The sequence below is a fragment of the Lichenostomus cassidix genome, chromosome 11 (assembly GCF_008360975.1).
Source record: "Lichenostomus cassidix isolate B80296 chromosome 11, HeHo_3.0, whole genome shotgun sequence".
Lineage (NCBI taxonomy): Eukaryota > Metazoa > Chordata > Aves > Passeriformes > Meliphagidae > Lichenostomus > Lichenostomus cassidix.
In genome coordinates this window covers 18762651-18779052 of record NC_139492.1, presented here as the reverse complement: position 1 = coordinate 18779052, position 16402 = coordinate 18762651, and the positions used below count along the sequence as shown (strand labels likewise).

The following is a 16402-nucleotide window of genomic DNA, read 5'->3' as shown; positions in this document are numbered from 1 at the left end:
GCTCCTAAAATACAGAAGTGTGTTTTATTTCAGTCACGGGAACAGATCTTTTTAAATAAAGGCTGGGATCTTACAGAAGTACTTGACCCTGGGAGCAAACTGCTTAGAAATAATTGAAGTCATCAAGTACTTAAAGGCTGACAAAATTCTCTGGGCAGACACCTCACTGCAAACTGCTAAAGCAGTCCTGAAGCAACTCATGAACTATTTTGTTTGCTGCCTCTGTCTAGTTTAATCCAACGTGGAAAAAATGACCAGAAAACCTCAGTATATTTTGGGGGTGTGTGAAGGGTGAACCTGAACTTCTTTACAGAGTTATTGGTTGCCAAGAGGGAACACTGTGTCTCCAATGTCTGCTCACTACTTCAGAACGAATTCCTGGTGAAATTCCTTCATCTCGTGCCCTAAGGAAGAGGTTTGTCCTGTGGCTGCTCCCCGAGCTGTGCCACCTCCCCAGCACAGATTTAGGATTCCTAAAGTCACTGTTCCTTGTGCTAGGCAGAGGCAAAGCAGCGAAATCAGGTCTTCAAATAAGTAAAGACACCCAACACTCCCATTAAAAGAGGTTTAATCCAGCATGGTTTCTAAATATTAACCACGTTTCCAGCTGTGACATGCAGTACATTTTTTACTTAAAAAAAAAAGGAGAAATACAAAACTAGTATAAAAATGAGCCCCGGTCCCCTGAACATCACAGTGTGTGCCAGTAAAACATGACAAAAGAAGGGAAAGAAACACAGGTTTTCATACAGGAAAAGGTCCACAGAGATCTTTCCCATAAATCAAAGATTATTGTCACATTTAGAAACAACCACTTGTTTCACTTTTATCACTTGTTTCACTTTTATTCAGTGGTCAGGCAGCAGGAGATGGAGGAGCTGCCTGCTGGACAACTCTGAGCCTGACCAGCACCTCCCAGGCCCTGCTCCCTGCCAGGACCTGTCCTGCTGCCAGCAGCCAGCTGCCACAGGCAACTGCAACACAGGACCCTTTTACTGCAAAGGAAATCTGCCATTATTGCTTTATCTGTTTTTCACTTACTCTGTTAGCACCATCTGCTCTCAATCATACCTGTTCTGGTGCTGGATTAATTTTTAAAAGATCTCTACAGGTTTCTTTGCCACAGACCTGTCTGATGCCATCTGTAAGGAGGATGCCATGCTCTTCCCAAGCATTCCCAAGTGTTTTTAAGTGGATACAAATATTTCAAGGTAGGTTGTGCTAACTGTGAAAACAGCTTGTAAATTCAGGAGACTTTTCCCCTGGAAAGGTAAGATCCACAAGATAAATCACATCTTCCAGGGGGAGAAAAACCAACCCAACCCAACCCAACCCAAGCACACACACTGAAGAAACGGGGCTGGGGAGATGAATTCATCACAGACATTCTGTAGTTTGGGGTTGGTTTCTTTGCCCTTTCACAGTGGCACAAGTGCAGTGCTGATGTCCCAGCAGCACCAGTGGCCTCAGCACAGAGCAGGACATCAGGCAGTGCTGCTTGGCACACAAACACCTGCAGTTTCCCCAGGCAGGTCCTGCTGGGAGGCATTTGCCAAGCCTGCCTTCCCTGGCTGTGCAAACACACAGGGGCTACCACAAAAACAGGAGGGAAGGGCTGCCCAGAGCTGCCTCACCTGTGCCACCCCATCCTGCGGTGAAATTGCAGCAGATGGGATGTGACCCCATCCAAGCAGCTTTAAAAAAGGGATACAGAGTGTTTGATGAGCCAGTGCCCTGCAGCACCATTATACTAAGAGGTTTGCTTTTGCTGCAGATTTCCAGTTGTCACTTTTCCTTGTCACACATAGGCAGGAGATACAAAAGTATTGAAACCAACGTGTTAACTGTAATCCATGCCTTCAGTGCCTGAGAGTGGAGTATTCAGACTTCAGATAAAGAAATACCATTAGTTAATCAAGAAAAATACAAATAGAGGCATCCAAATCTCTCTTCTTTGGCACATCAAGAAGTATAAAAGCTCTAAGTGTTAAAGATTTGGAATAAAAGCACATTAAAAGCTCTGTCTAAATGTTAAAAATGCTGCTCACATTTACTCAGGACATGGCTGTGCTGAGTGGGGAGGAGCACCAGAGAACTGAGCTGTGTTGTTTGGACAGGAACTACTGTAAGACCTGAAGGAGTGTTTAAAGGCACTGGGAATAATCTCCTTTTCCACTTCACTGCTCTGGTGGTTCCATCAACAGTGAGGTGGAAGGAGGCTGAAATGAGGGGGATATTTCAGTTGGCAGTGCATTCAGCAAAGAGGAAAGTGCTTGATCATCTTCCCTTCACGCTTGGTTGGTGTTTGGTTCCTCAGTCTGAGTCAGAGTCAGAGTCCTCATCTGAGGGGTAAAACAAGGAACAAAAGTGAAAATGCAAACTGGAAATCCCCACTAGCTGGGTGTGTTTCAAAGGACACAGTGGATTTGGGAAAAGGCTTTTGAAATGACAGTTCTTCCTAAGGTGATGGGACTCGAAATTGTGTTTGAAGGAGCTGGGAAATGCAGCTGAGAGGTCCCTGGAGCACCACAAGAGCCCTGCTGGCATCCTTAGTGCCCTGGGGATTGCTGTCTGCTCTGCAGAGCCTGAAGCTCTGAGATACTGAGAAATCCCAACAGATCCACAGAGGTTCCTCCTTCTGGCCTCAGCAGCTGACAGCAGAGCCCTCCTTGCACAATCACAAACACCAACACCACACTGTGTGACTGCACATCTGTGAGTTTATGTATTTCTGCTCCATCTCCAGGGAAATTAGATCTAGTCTGTATCCTAATTCTGTACCCCTGTCACCTGATCATCTTCTGAGGTTAGTTCAGTTTTTAGTTTTCACAGTCTGTTTCCAGTTCCTTTAACTCTTTTTTCCTTTTTTAACTCCTTTCTCTTTTTCAGCCTAAAGCTTGAAAAACACTTAACAGTCTACTAAAATCCCCAGAAGAGATTATCAGTGCTGCTGCTCACCTTCCAGGGTTCTATACACATCTGGGGCATTTGGTTTAGGGGGGTTTTTAATAGGGTGGTTTTGGGGGTTTGGGATATTTCTTTGCTTGTTTTTAAGTGTGGAGCAGTGTTTTTAATCTGTGTGGGAGCAATAAGGAGTGTCACAGGGACATGATGCCTGATTTGGGCTCCTGGGAACTGCAAAACAGCTACCCCTGTCCTCACATGAACTGGACTTGAACACCCAACACCCTCTTTCTATCTTTTTTTATCTTTGTCTAAGTGGATCTGTCTGATTTGGAGTAGACTGTAATAAAAAAAGTTTGATAACAATTTTGTGGATTTTATGCTGTTTGACCCTTGGATTTCAAGGCCATTTGCCCAGAGATGGTCAAAGCTTATCGTAAGAGGCAAACATGATAAGGAGATGATAAAGAGAAAAGCACTATTTGGACATTAAAGACTGGAATAATGGATGTTAATTTTAATTTACCAAGGAAAAAAACAGGTAGATGTTTACTTATTTTTACACTAAGACATTTTAATGGGGAAAGAAAATCTGTGCTGCACAATAATTTGTATAACTGAATTTGGGGCCTTTCAAAGTTAGATGTTGTGAAACTCTGAGAAACTTCACACTCCTAGCTTGCAGGTTTATCTTTATAAATCAGTGGAATTCCAGTTGCAGCTTCCTAACTGAGCAGAGCTGCGGCATACAAACCCAAGGCAGCCAAGAATAGAAACTGTTCTTACTGAGCAAGAGCTCTTGCTGCCCTACAAAGGGTGGAGAGGGAAATCTCACACTGCAGGCTCGAGTAACAAGCAGGGAATTTCACCCACCTTCTGTCTTGTGCCCCTCGGGGGAGTCAGAGCCGCCTTGCTTGAGGAAAGTGACCAGGTCATTGAAGGTTATGTAGAAATCAACGGCAAACACGATGGTGGCTACAAACCCAAACACCTGACAGGGCAAAGGAATGCTGTCTTTAACAACACGTCATGTCCACGACAAACCAAACCAACCAAACCTACATGAGAAAAACTGCGTGGTTTTTTTGGCCTGTGCCTTTGCAGAAAGGCAGGGAAGGGAAATGGTTTGTGACATGTTGGCATCAACTGAATTGCAGCTGATTTGGGAGCCTGGGAAGTGACCAGATGTGTCCTCATCCCTCCCCCAGGCTGCATCCCTCTCAGGCTCTGGGCATGTTCTGGGCATCAGCACTGCTGGGAGTTCCAGGAGAGCACCTCCTGCACCTCCACTATCCTGGGGCACCTCTGCCACCAAGAAATCACCTCTTTTTCTCTGGAAATAATTTTTCACTTGTTTGCAAGGAGATGTGTCTATTGCTGAGTGAACAAGATTGAGATGAAAATGATTCTGGAGTTGCCCCTTCAGTGCCAGAGCAGAACTGTGCCAAGCACAAGCTGGGCTCTGCTCTGGGAACCTGGGCTGAACACACCCCATTGCTCCATGTCCAACTGCAGGGACAAAGGTTAAAACCAGGTTTGGGCTTGTACTGTGGGATGGTTTGGGAAGGGCTGCTGGCCAACACTACTGCACATGGTTGTTCTCAAGCTTAAAAAATTGTTATGCAAATTTTATTTATGTTGCATCCATTATTGATGCTTAGAGTCAAGTTGCAGATGCAGGGGCTGTATTGTATTTCCGACCACAAAATGCTGATGGTGAAGGCTCTCTCCTGGGCAGTCCTTGTACTGGAGGGTAAAATGACACTGCTCCTGTTCCAACTCTTCCAAGTAAAATTGAGCAGGAGAGGCAGGAGGTTGAAATTATTTAGACTGCCCTTAGCAGTTACAGGTTTGATTCCCTATTACTACTACTTTTTTAATTATTATTTTCTTCCTCCCTCCATTCAAGGACCTTGACACTCTTTGCAGGAGCACCTGGTAGAATGAAAAAGCAAAATAGGTGCCTTCCCTAAGGGGAACAGTTAACACTGAGCAGCACTGTTAGGGTGAAAACACTACTCATCGGCTCAAACACGTTTTTCTGAATAACTGACCTTTTCTTCTTTGCTTTAGGCAAATTAATTCTCAGTTAATTGAAGAAACTTCTGTTACTTGCAGTGGAGTCATATTTGAACTGTTTCTAAAGAACATCCATACTCAGCTCACCCCAACACTTTAGTGGACACCACATGTCTACTCACCCCTGCTGCTTTAGATGCTCCATCATTGTATTTTGAGACAGCAGCAATTGAAATGGCAAAGTAAATAACAGCAGCAGTGACACAGCGCAAGAAATCCTGTGGAAGAAGCAATGGTGCATTCTCAGATTGGTCCAGGATTTCCTCTAAAAACCATTTTGGAAACCAACACTCAACTCCTCTGTTGTTGCATCAGTGGCCTTGCTGGCAGTGTGACCACAGCCTGGTTTGCTATAGAGGAGGAACTGCTCATCTGGGAAATACTTCTAAGTAAGAGAAGACCCCAACCTTGGCATAAACTTCTGCTCTTAAAGATGATGGGATAAATCCTACTTTTCGTCTGCCTGTGCCAGGCAGACCTTCCTTCAGCCTGGGAAGGGCTGTCCTGGGGCGTTTGTCTTGGAGCACAGCAAGGGCTTTAATGGAAAAATCGTTTGAAATGCCTTAAAAAGCCTTATGTTAAAGCAGAATTCCTGTGGCACCAGAGTCCAGGAGGTCCCAGCTCCCGTGGGAATGGGTGCCTGTCTCTCTGTGGATGTGGATCTGTGTGATCATCTCCATGGAGCCCTGTCTGCAGAACTCCTCAGTCAGGAACCACACTGGTTTAGTGTGGCAATGATTTACCCTCCCCATGCCCACCTGCAGCTCCACCAGGCTGCCCCAGGAGCACATGCCTGCTGGGATCCCCGGGATATGTGCCGCTGAGCTGTGCCCTGGGACTCCAGCAGGGATGTCTGCAGGGAGTATTAGACACACAGCTCTGCTTCCCAGGGCATGTGCAGATCATGGGGGCTGCAATAATGGTACCCTCAGCTCTGTTCACAATTAGCTCTTCTGCCTTTCCAGAACAGATGGAGGAGTAAGATCCTGTCTCAAAGCACAAATCCTGTGAGAAATGTGACTCCTCTGAAGTCAGGACAAGGTCAGTTATCTATATTGTGTGCCTGCAGTATGTAATGGTAATGGCCATAATAAACACACAAGTGCCTTTTTTGTCTTAGTTCTGGAACCAGATGCATGTAGAAAATGGGAAAATGATGGAATTGAGATTACCAGCTGAAAACTGCACAGTTGTAGCCAAAGTCACCAATACAGTTTTATCCACCAGTGGCCTTGCTAAAGTTATTTTTGTATATTGAGAGCTCTAATTCAAACCTCACTGCAATGAACTATCGACAGTACCAAAAGAGAATCCAGACTGATAAAACCAGCGGCATTTTTTGAAGTATTTGTACCGCAAGGCAGCTGCTCCCTCTACAGTGATATTTGAGGCTGCAGGGACATCCAGTGGCCAGGGCACTCCTGCAGCCCCAGCAGCCACTGGGCTCCTGTGTGGGCATGAAGTGCCCAGGGCTGTCCCTTCCCAGATCAGCTCAGTTTGTTTGTGGGTGTAACTCTAGCCGGGGATTTAATCCCACTCTAATAAAGTCTGTCATTATCAACAATACACCTGCTCCCCTTTGCAAGGGTGGCAATAATGTCCCCCCAGCAGTCAGACTGACTTGGGCTGATGCTGGCGCTAAGCCATTTGCCTGGAACTGGGCATAACTTCTGTGCTTTGATAAAGCCATGCTTTGTGTCAGCACCAAAAAAGCTGCAGTGCACAGCAGAGCATAGTTTGGGACCTTCTGAGTGAGAGGCAACATGGACAGGTTTCTAACAAGGCAGTTAAGTTCTTACAGTCACCCTGAACTCCTGCCCAGCCCCTTTCACTCCCCTTACACTGCACAATTGAATCTGAGCGGTTCTGTTGCACATCTCACTTACCGCCAAAGGCCAGTGGACTCCTTTAAACTTCTCATTAAGCTTGGAGGCGTAGGCAAAAAAAAGAAACAGTGCCAGCAGAAACTCTAGGAGTGGTGCCATCATGAAAGAAGCTGCTAGAGATGCAATATAGCAGATAAAGATGATAAATGACAGCACCTAAAGTAAAGGGAAAACTCGTAGTTATTCGCATGGAATAGCAGAGCTGCAGGCAGCTGAGCAGCTTTGAAGTTTTATTTTGCCTGTGTATTTCTGTCAGTGCTGCTGCTGATGGCTTAGCTTGCTTCCTGCTTTTTTTTTTTTATTTTTCATTGGGCCAAATGATTTTTTTGTTCAGCACAGAATAAATCTGAAGTAATGGTGTTTATTTCCATGTGTGCAAAATCACTTTTCCGGAGCACTGGGTGGATTTGCACCTCTTGGAGTCAGTAATTTGCTCTGGATTGTAAACAGCTCTGACAACATAATTCTGAAAATAGAGTTGAGTGTTGCCAAGCAAGCAGAGCTCTAAGCTTTCAGCCATGACAGCTCTCATTTGAAACCCAAATCAGTGCTCAGACAGCCTGAAGTAACTCAGCATTTATAACCTTAGAGTTGAAAGAATAAAGTCTGCTGCTGATGGATAGAAAAGGGCCAAGAATTAATTGTTCTGTGATTTCTGGAAGTCTCTGGTTCCAGCCTTCCAGTGTGGCAGCTGTGTTAGAGAGAAATAGGACAGATAACTCCCATAGTTTTATCTCCATGATGTTTCCCAACTCTACAAAATAATAAAAATGGCATTTGTTTTCCCACTTAATTGAAATTCCTTTAGAAGATAGCTTATGGCTCAAATGCAAAGTTTCACAATGGGAAACTACTCAAGAAAAAGCATTTTCACCTGAACTAGAGAGTACCAGGGTGCTGTCCTACACTCCTGGACTTTCAGCTGTGGTGTTGGTAAAAGGGGAAGGTGAGGGAACCATGGAGAAGCTCAACACCATTTGCAAATGCTGTACTGGGGGTTGGTCACCTCCAAAAAGAGGCTCCTGTCCTACCGTGTTTGGAAACTGCTGTTTCCCTCAAATTAGCTTACAGTAACACAAGTAGCCAGGCTGCTGAATTACACGTGATTATGGGCAAGTTTACACCTGGCTCTGCCCAGCCTTTCCTCCTGGAGACGAAGCTCTGCCTTCCCAATGCTCAGGGATGCTTTTGGCCGCCACAGCAGGGGGGACTGAGCATTAGATTACAGGGATTTTTAAATTTCTAATTCCAAACTGGGACACTGACATTCCCACTCACACAGCACTGAAAATAAATGTATTATTTTCCCCCAGATGCCACACATGAAGGCAGATGTGGCTTCCTGCAAAGGTAATCAATGCATTTGCCTCATTAAATTTCAGCTCTATGGATTTATTTGCTGCTAGTAAGAGTTCCTGGGGACCACCTGTACCTCAGAAGAAATTATCATTACACTTGAATAAGGCTCCTATAATTATTAATTAATGATTACTCCTTTGAAATGTCAGTCAGTCCTCAAATACATGTATCAAAAGAGCCTGTTTATGCTTAGGGAGCAACTAAGCAGTTCAATCCCACTGAAATAATTTCCTGGTGTAATTAATTAACCAGCCTTTATTCTCAGCCTTGTTTTGGGGAAAGCAGTCAGTGCCTGTCAGAGACTGAAATAGTTCATGCCTCAAACATTGATATAAAGTTTTGCTCATTATAACAAAAACAGTATAAAGAAGCTACAATCAAAGAAACCTCCCTGAAGATACCTGACTGGGACTTTAGACTGAGTCAAACTGCTGAGATTAGATAAAGGGAAACCTATTGTTCAATCATCTCAGGCTGAGGGAAAGGTATGCATACACAAAGGCCAAAGCCACCAGCTGTGCTGAGAATCATCCCTGGCTGAGTTTGGGGTGGGGGCAGAGCACAGCTCACAGAAGCCAGGTTTACACAGACTGGCCCCGCTGTGAAACCCCCAACCTCACTGGCTACATCCATGGGACTTTCACGTGAGAGGAGCTGAGGAGGAGTCACAATCCATCACAGACCCCCCAGAGTGCTAGGCCTGGCACCACAGGAGTGCAGGTGATGCAAGCAGAGTCTGCGGCTAGAGGCTGCTCCCTCCCCCGGGGAGACATGCCTAAACATTGCCCCTGGCCTGAGTGTATATTAACCCATGGCATTCTGTGCTTTTCGGGGGACCACCACCACCGAGAAGACCGGCTGGAGAGGATCAACGCGACATCGTTAGGATCCACGGATGGTGATATTTTCTCTTTCCCTCTTTCTGTCCCCCCCACCTCTTTTCTTACTTCTCTTTTTCTCTCTTTTCTTCTCTCTCTCTCTCTCATATTTTCTATCAAATAAAACTCATACTATTAACTAGCATATGGTCTCGTTTGTACCTTAATTCAGGCAGAGATATTTCTAAAGAACCTTAATAATTGGATCATAACAGTGCCTGAACCAGGATGCTAACAGCTGAAGTATATTGTTTTCATCCATTAGGACTGGGTGGTGAGGTTAGAGAGGATGTGACATTTTTAGTAAGGGACTATATTTATCTTAAAACATCTATGCATTGTTCTTGTTTCACTGAGTTCTAAGAAACTGAGCTGGGACAGTGTATAGAGCTCACTTCTTCATGGGCCTGTCATCTGGTCATATCTGAACAATTTGTTGGTGTTTACCCCATTTGGAGTTGTTTCTTGCTCACAGAGCCTCTCTGCAGGTTATTCTCATTTTCATAAAGTGGAGGGAACTTATCCCCTGTCTCTCATCCTTAGCGTGGTATTTTCTTTCTATGAGCTAAAAGTGCTAAGTACTGTTTGAAGGGAAGTGGATTTACCAGAGCTTGACAACTTCTTAGAGCAGAGAGGACTTCCTTCTTTCTATCACAGCACCTATTCCCTCCCCACCCCCAAGAACAAAGATGACTTGCTCTGTGAATCTGCTTCACTTGCATTGGTGGAACATAATTCAGACACTGTTCCATGTTTTCTTTAATTAAAAAGAAATCACCATCTATACAGGACATCTTGTTCTGGTGTTGAAAAAATGTCTTCGTTTTTGTGGCTAAAGGCAGGTATGTGATGGCTGAGCTGCAGGGATGACAGCAGCAGGGAGATGTGCTCAAGGCAGGTCTCACCAACTGCAATGGCAGAACATTAGACCTGAACTAAACCTGGTGATCTCCTAGGAAAGGATTAAATGCAGTGTTAAATAATGCATCCTACTGGAGCAGCGAGGGGAAGAGGCAAATTTCAGATATGTAAGGTGATGCTGCACAGCACGGATCCCTTTGATCTCAATGCTGTTTGAGTCAGTAACTCCTGTGCTCTGACTGCCTCTGCACAGAGTTTTCCTCTCAGAAGTGTTAAGCGAAAGGAAGAGCCTTTGTGGTGTGATATTATCAACTTTATGGCAATTTGTGTCAGGGGAGGCTCCTGCTGTCTCTCCTCAGCCCTGGGCAGGCGTGAGGGTCAGGCATGAGCATGAGCTCAGGGTGGAACAGGAGCTGTTCTGTGGCAGGAACACACCGAGGAGCCCCTGATCCCAGGTGCTGCTGTGCCAGGTAAGCTGCTGAAGAGACAGGAAGATCAGTCTGAGCATTTCAACTTTCTAGGTGGGTCTGATCCAGAGAAGCTGGGGAAGTATTAGTTGTTTATTCTAAAATCTGGTTACCAGGCCAGTTACTTGTTCAAACCAACCCCTGCATTAATGGTAGATGACTGCAGCCTCCTGCTGCCTGTTCCTCAGCCCTGAAGGACAGCAACTGTATTCCCACCTTCCCCAGCCTCATGGTGGGATTGAGTTCAGCCTGTCCTGCTCTCCCCTTGTCAGCATCCCCTCATGCAGGGGGAGTACACCTCAAGGCACATTAAAAAAAAATGGCCCCTTTTGATTCACATGAAGCCACTTGACTTCAGCAGAGGATTGATGATATTAGTAAAGGGGAAAGAATCTGACCTAAAGTGTGGTAATTGCTCTCCAGTTAAACATCATTGCTCATTCTAGAGGCACTCTGAGACCGAAGAGGCCCAAGGAAGATTTTATGTAAAATACACATCTATAAAATAATGGACCAGATTTTGAGAATGAAGGCTGGAAAGATGACATTTTTGCATGGCACACTGTAGGGTTTTGATGCTGTTTCTCACTTCTCCTTGTATACAGCTCATTTCCTCTTCTAACAAGCGGAACACACGGATTCCTGCAGCAACTCTGGATATTACCTTCAACTGTCTTTTGTGAATTATAAAAGTGAGTACCTTTTCTGACCATTCATTTGCACTGCCACTAACTCAACCATTTGATGTTATCTTAAAATTTTAAAAATGCACCTCTCCTCCCACAATACAAACACTGCAGTGCCAGTCTGTACCAGAAATAATGACACCTACCTACGTACTTTTCCAGGCTTCAAGTCTTTGAGACAAACATCTTGCAAACTGAAAGTTGCTCTAAAAACTCAAAAGCATCCTTCAGAATATACCCTGACCACTCCAAGGACTGTCAAACGTTCCATTGCACATCCCATTTATTCTGCACCTATTTTCCTGGAGCTTTTCAGGGTCACTTCAGACAAAAGTCAAGAAATGGGACCTTGCTGTTTTTCTAACAGCTCTCTATCTGCAGAAAAAAAAAGGCAGCTAGAGAGGAAGTTTGTGAGGCTCCATGCAGTTGCAAGTTCATTTCTAGCACTTTCAGAAAGCACTGCTGCTTCTGGGAGAAAAAAAAAAGTAGCAGTGTTTTATCAGTTTTGTTGATTTGTATTTACAATGGGTTTTTCTCTTCCCCTCCCTTGGGATTACACCCTCAGCATTAACAGCAGCAGAGTCTGAGCTCTTCCTGTGCTGCTGATGAAAGGCTGGTTTGACTGCTGCCAGCTTCACTGTGAAGGAATATCTGGATGCAGGAAGCTTTAATCCAACAAAGAGCAGGACAGGAACCTTTCACAGCTTGGCAGCTGTAAGAGTATAAAAAATCCTGGCAAAAAAGCAGCCTGACTATTCACTGAGCACCTTCTATGTACATTCCCATTCACACAAAAACCCTTCTTTGGCATTGTGTTCCAGAAAGTAATTTTCCCATTTAATCCCATGTAATTATTACTTAATGTCATGTTGCTGGGCTTCTTAAACTGGCCAGGCATTACAAAGTTACACTTTATTGTACAACCAGCTTGCAGTTCAAGGTCTAAAAAACAATCATGACAGTGGTTAGAGAGCACAGTGTCCCTGAAGGGAGGGAGGCCTGAGCAGTGCTGAGGTCATGGCAGCTCCAGAGGCGATTGTGTTCTCTGTGCAGGGAGAACAGACCCACCAGAGCCTGCTGGGAATGGGGGGATGCTGGCAAGCTGCTGACATCACTGCACCAGCTCCTCATCTCCTGCTCCTCATCTCCCCTCCATAGAAAAGAACAGGTCTGCCTAAGGTTTTACAAGTGGGTAGCAGTGATATGTTTTGGGCAAGTGTTCTGTTCTTGTATTCTTGGCAGACAAAGTGCATCACTCAGTGTCTCTGCTATTAGTTACTACTTCTCTGTTGCACACGTTGTGGAGGTGAAATTCCTGGTTCCTCCAGAACTGGCTGCAGGAGTGGCCTTCTGGCTACAGACCCTGAGAAAGGCACAGGGGGCTTCTTCAAAGGAGACTTTACAGCAAGCAGCTGAAGTTTCAGTTATGAAGGTCAGTTCAGAGAAGACTGAAAAGACAGGACAAAGACAGGAAAAGAGGAGAGAAACAGACACAATGATTTCTACATCCTTTTACGTCACCACAAAGGTGACACAACTTTACATATTCACACTGCATTTTTATTAAAAAAAAATAAAATGGAGTACCACTGCATGCTGGCTTCAGGAGACTGAGAAGATGCCAATTAAAGCAGCCACAAAAGCATGAGTGGAACAGCCGAGCGAGCAGCAGAATCCACAAGTGTGGATCTTGCCTGGACAAGCTCTGGCGGCAATATGAGAGTAGCTGTCAAATGGTTTCAACACAGAACACAGGGAACTGAAAACTGCATCTCTTCAAAGGTGGAAAAGAGCATGGATGAAATGCTGACCTCCAACACTGCAACTTGAGTATTTGGGAAAAATGAGTAGCTTAAGAAGAGTGTTAAAATATATGGAAGAAATCATGGCATGGGAGGAGAATAGAAAGGAAAAGAGAAAAAAATGAACCCATGAAACAAGAAATGGTGATTAGAAAATGGAAGGAGCAAGGCAGTGAGAATAAATAGGATCAGGAGAGACAGTGAAGCTTCTAAATGTACTCAATGCTACTGCTTCTTTCTGGCTCTATAGCTATGCCAGGTGGAATAAAAAATTACCCAGGCAGGTTAGTGGGGGGGTGGACTGGATATTCCCCAGAGGTCCCTTCCAACCCAAACCATTCCATGATTCTGTGGAGATCAAAAGAAAAAGGAGCAGAGGATGGGGGGAGGATAACTTTGTTATATGAATAAAATTTGAGATTATAATTAAGCCTCTAGCAGTAGTCAGCTCCATCACCAGCCTGACTTGTTCTAGGGGAAGCACCAGGAGGCCCAGTTTACATGGGCACTGCACCAGACAGAGCAAATTACACCTGAACATCCTAAAGATCCACCCTCCACGTGGAAATGTTATTTTCAAAAATGGCTCAAGAGCTGGAGAAATAAAGTGCATTTCTGGGGAATTGTCAAGCTGGTGAATAATGTGACACTTTCAACAGTAATGAGGACCCCACTCTGCTTCTGAACAAAAGGCACTGTTCAAAATGTGTATCCATGTATATTATTTACATACATTTATGCAGAACCAACCCCACCCCACATTAGCACTGTGTCAGAGGAAAAATTAAACATTCAAGACAAGAAATACAAAACTAAAGATGAAACACAGATTTAAACCATGATAGATTTAATTTGGACTCATCTTCAATTATTTGGCACTGCATTTCTCTAATTGTATACAGGCTGCATTTGCTCTGGGGCCTGAGCAAATCTTCACGGGTTTCTTCTGGCAAAGCTGAGACAACTGGACAGAAACTACTGCTGCCTCTTGTCTGCCAGCAAACCACGTCCTGAGCACGTGGGCTTGGCCTGCAAGGAGCACAAGGAAAGCTCTCAGCAGATGGGATTTCAGAGCTGCTTCCAGCTAGCCAAACCCTTGGGAAGCCCTGAGTGGCCTTACAAAGGATAAATCCCTGTTTTGTCAAGACAGAGTGGTTTTTATTACTCCAAGGAGGCATAATCAGCACTTCTCTATGACAACAAAAGGGTGAGTCTGATCCCATGACCAGAACAGTATTCCTCCAATATGTCATCATTCTGAGATGTTAAAAAGCCAGGCTGTCTGAAAGCCATCATTCGGTGGCTGTAAGCTAGTAAAGGAAATTCCAGTGTGTGTTATAGTATGTAACAAAAATATGTGCCAAAGTAGCCAGGTTAGCTGGGCTCTGGTATCTTCTAAATGTGTGGTTTTGTAAACTACAGATGCTATGTGAGTGATGGTGGTACCTGGAGGAGGGATAGGGCAGCTGGCAATTTTTTGGTGGAGCTCATAAAGGCTGTGGCCTGCTGCTACCCAGCCCAAGGCTCTCCTCATCACAGAAGTCATCCTGACCTCCTCAGTGAATGCTTTTCCTCTCAAAGCCATACTCACATCTGGCTGCTCCCTGTCTCTCTGCCACAGGGCAGTGTCCACAGCCTCACAAACTCTCATGGCTGGTCTCTAGCAGTTGGCCACAGAAAATATTGTCGTCTTCTGCCTGTACCTCACCCTTCTTTTGCTGGAATATCCCTGTTTCCTTCCCTGAGCTAGCAGAGTGTATAGCCAGATACACCTTGGACATCTGAACAACGCTCCATGGACTCGACTACTAGTTTGGGCTGTCCTGACATTTGACTATCTGCTGCCAAAACTCCAGCTAAAACTCAAGCAACCTTAGTGTTCGAATTTATCAATATTTCTAGCAAGAATTATGTTGAACCTCTAATTTCAATCAACAAGCTTCCTACCCAGAAGTTAAATTTTGTTGTGAAATACCCACTCTCCATGGGGCGAGTGATCCCTTTCCCCATCACATGGGTACTGTTTCAGCTGTCAGGTTTTAAACCACCACAGCCACTGCCCTGGTGTTGCTGCCACACTATTGCTGATCCAGGCCCGGTGTCCTTGGCCCTGTGCCCACCTGGGCTCGTGTCCAGCTGCTGTCACAGCAGTCCAGGGCCTTTCCCTCTGGGCAGCTCTCCAGCCCAAGGGCTCCACGGCAGCGAGCAAGAGCATCCCTCTGTGGGGTCAGGGACAAGCACGGCTTTGGAGGGCTCGGGACAGCAGCTGAGTGACCATAATGCACAGCTTGATGCCACACATCACAAATTCACGAATAAAATCTTTCTTGATGCACTCAGGACAGGCTGCCTCATAACCTGGCAGCAGCTGATAATGCAAACCACAGCTGCAGTGGTCACTGGATTCACACTGCAAATAGCTAAAAAACGAAATCTGAGCCCTTTTTCACTGAAAAGGAATCCCTGATAGCAAAACACACTTCAGGCACTGGAAGGCTAACAGGACAAGTTCTGGTTTCTAATGTGCTCTGCCTGAATTACGCTAAATCAATTACTCCCTCAGCACTGCAGTTCCCCCACTCCGGTACGGCTGTTTCCCATCTTCCCCTCAGTTGTTCTCCCAGTTTTCCCCTCTGTCCCCTTTCTCCTCTCAGTTGTTTTCTCCGGTTTTCCCCTCAGCTGTTCCCCGTGTCCCCTCGGCTGTTTTCCCCCAGTTTTCCTCTCAGTTGTCGCTTCCCAGTTTTTCCCTCAGTCGCTGTCCCCCCCTCCCCTCAGGCGCACAGCGGAGCGGCCCGGGCAGGGCGGTCCGGCCGATCCCGCTCGGCTCCCGGCTGGCCCCGGGCTGGCTCCCGCAGCCCCCAGCCCCGGTGCCCCGTCCTTACCGACTCTGCGAGCAGCAGCTGCCCCTTGCGGGAGCGCAGGAACTCCCGGGGAGGGAGCACGGAGCGCAGCCCGGGCGGCGGCGCGGCCCCCTCGGGCTCCTCCATGGCTGCGGCGGCGGGCGCGGGTGGGCTGCGGTGGGCTGGGCTGTGGCTGGGGCCGGGCTGGGCTGAGCCGGGCTGGGATCGCGGTGGGTCGGGCTGGGCGCTGGGCTCTGGCTGGGCTCTGCCTGAGCTCGGGCTGCGCTCCAGCCGGGCTCGGGCTGGGCTCAGGCTCAGGCTCGGGGTGGGGGGTTGGCCGTGGAATTTTTTTTTAATTTTTTTTTTTTTTTCTCTCTGAAGGAGGGAAGCGGAAATCGTGACACTGCGGAAACGTGAAAAAAAAGTTTCAGCATCCCCAGCTGTGGGGGGAGGCCCAGCGCCCGCCCCCAGCCCCGGGCAGGACAATGGGGCTGCTGCCACCTTCGCCCTGCGCTGTGCTGTGCTGTGGTGTCGTGCAGGAGCGACAGCAGCGAGCCAGGGGATTTCTTGTCCTGCCGCTCCGAACACAGTGCACAGAGCACCGGGCGGCTGGCGTTGGAAGGAGCCGCTGGAGGTCACC

The 16402-nt window shown here is 46.3% G+C and overlaps 1 protein-coding gene across 1 annotated transcript; it reads right to left on the bottom strand.

Annotated features, from left to right (window-relative positions):
• Window positions 1-551: 551 nt before the first annotated feature.
• On the bottom strand, window positions 552-16055 carry CMTM3 (CKLF like MARVEL transmembrane domain containing 3). The gene is made up of 5 exons (XM_085072018.1): window positions 15805-16055; window positions 6870-7025; window positions 5106-5201; window positions 3778-3895; window positions 552-2342 (listed from the first exon to the last, which is right to left on the bottom strand). The coding sequence occupies exons 1-5, from the start codon at window positions 15907-15909 to the stop codon at window positions 2314-2316; spliced, it is 504 nt and encodes a 167-aa protein (XP_084928144.1). The 5' UTR covers window positions 15910-16055; the 3' UTR covers window positions 552-2313.
• Between the last annotated feature and the right edge of the window lie 347 nt (window positions 16056-16402).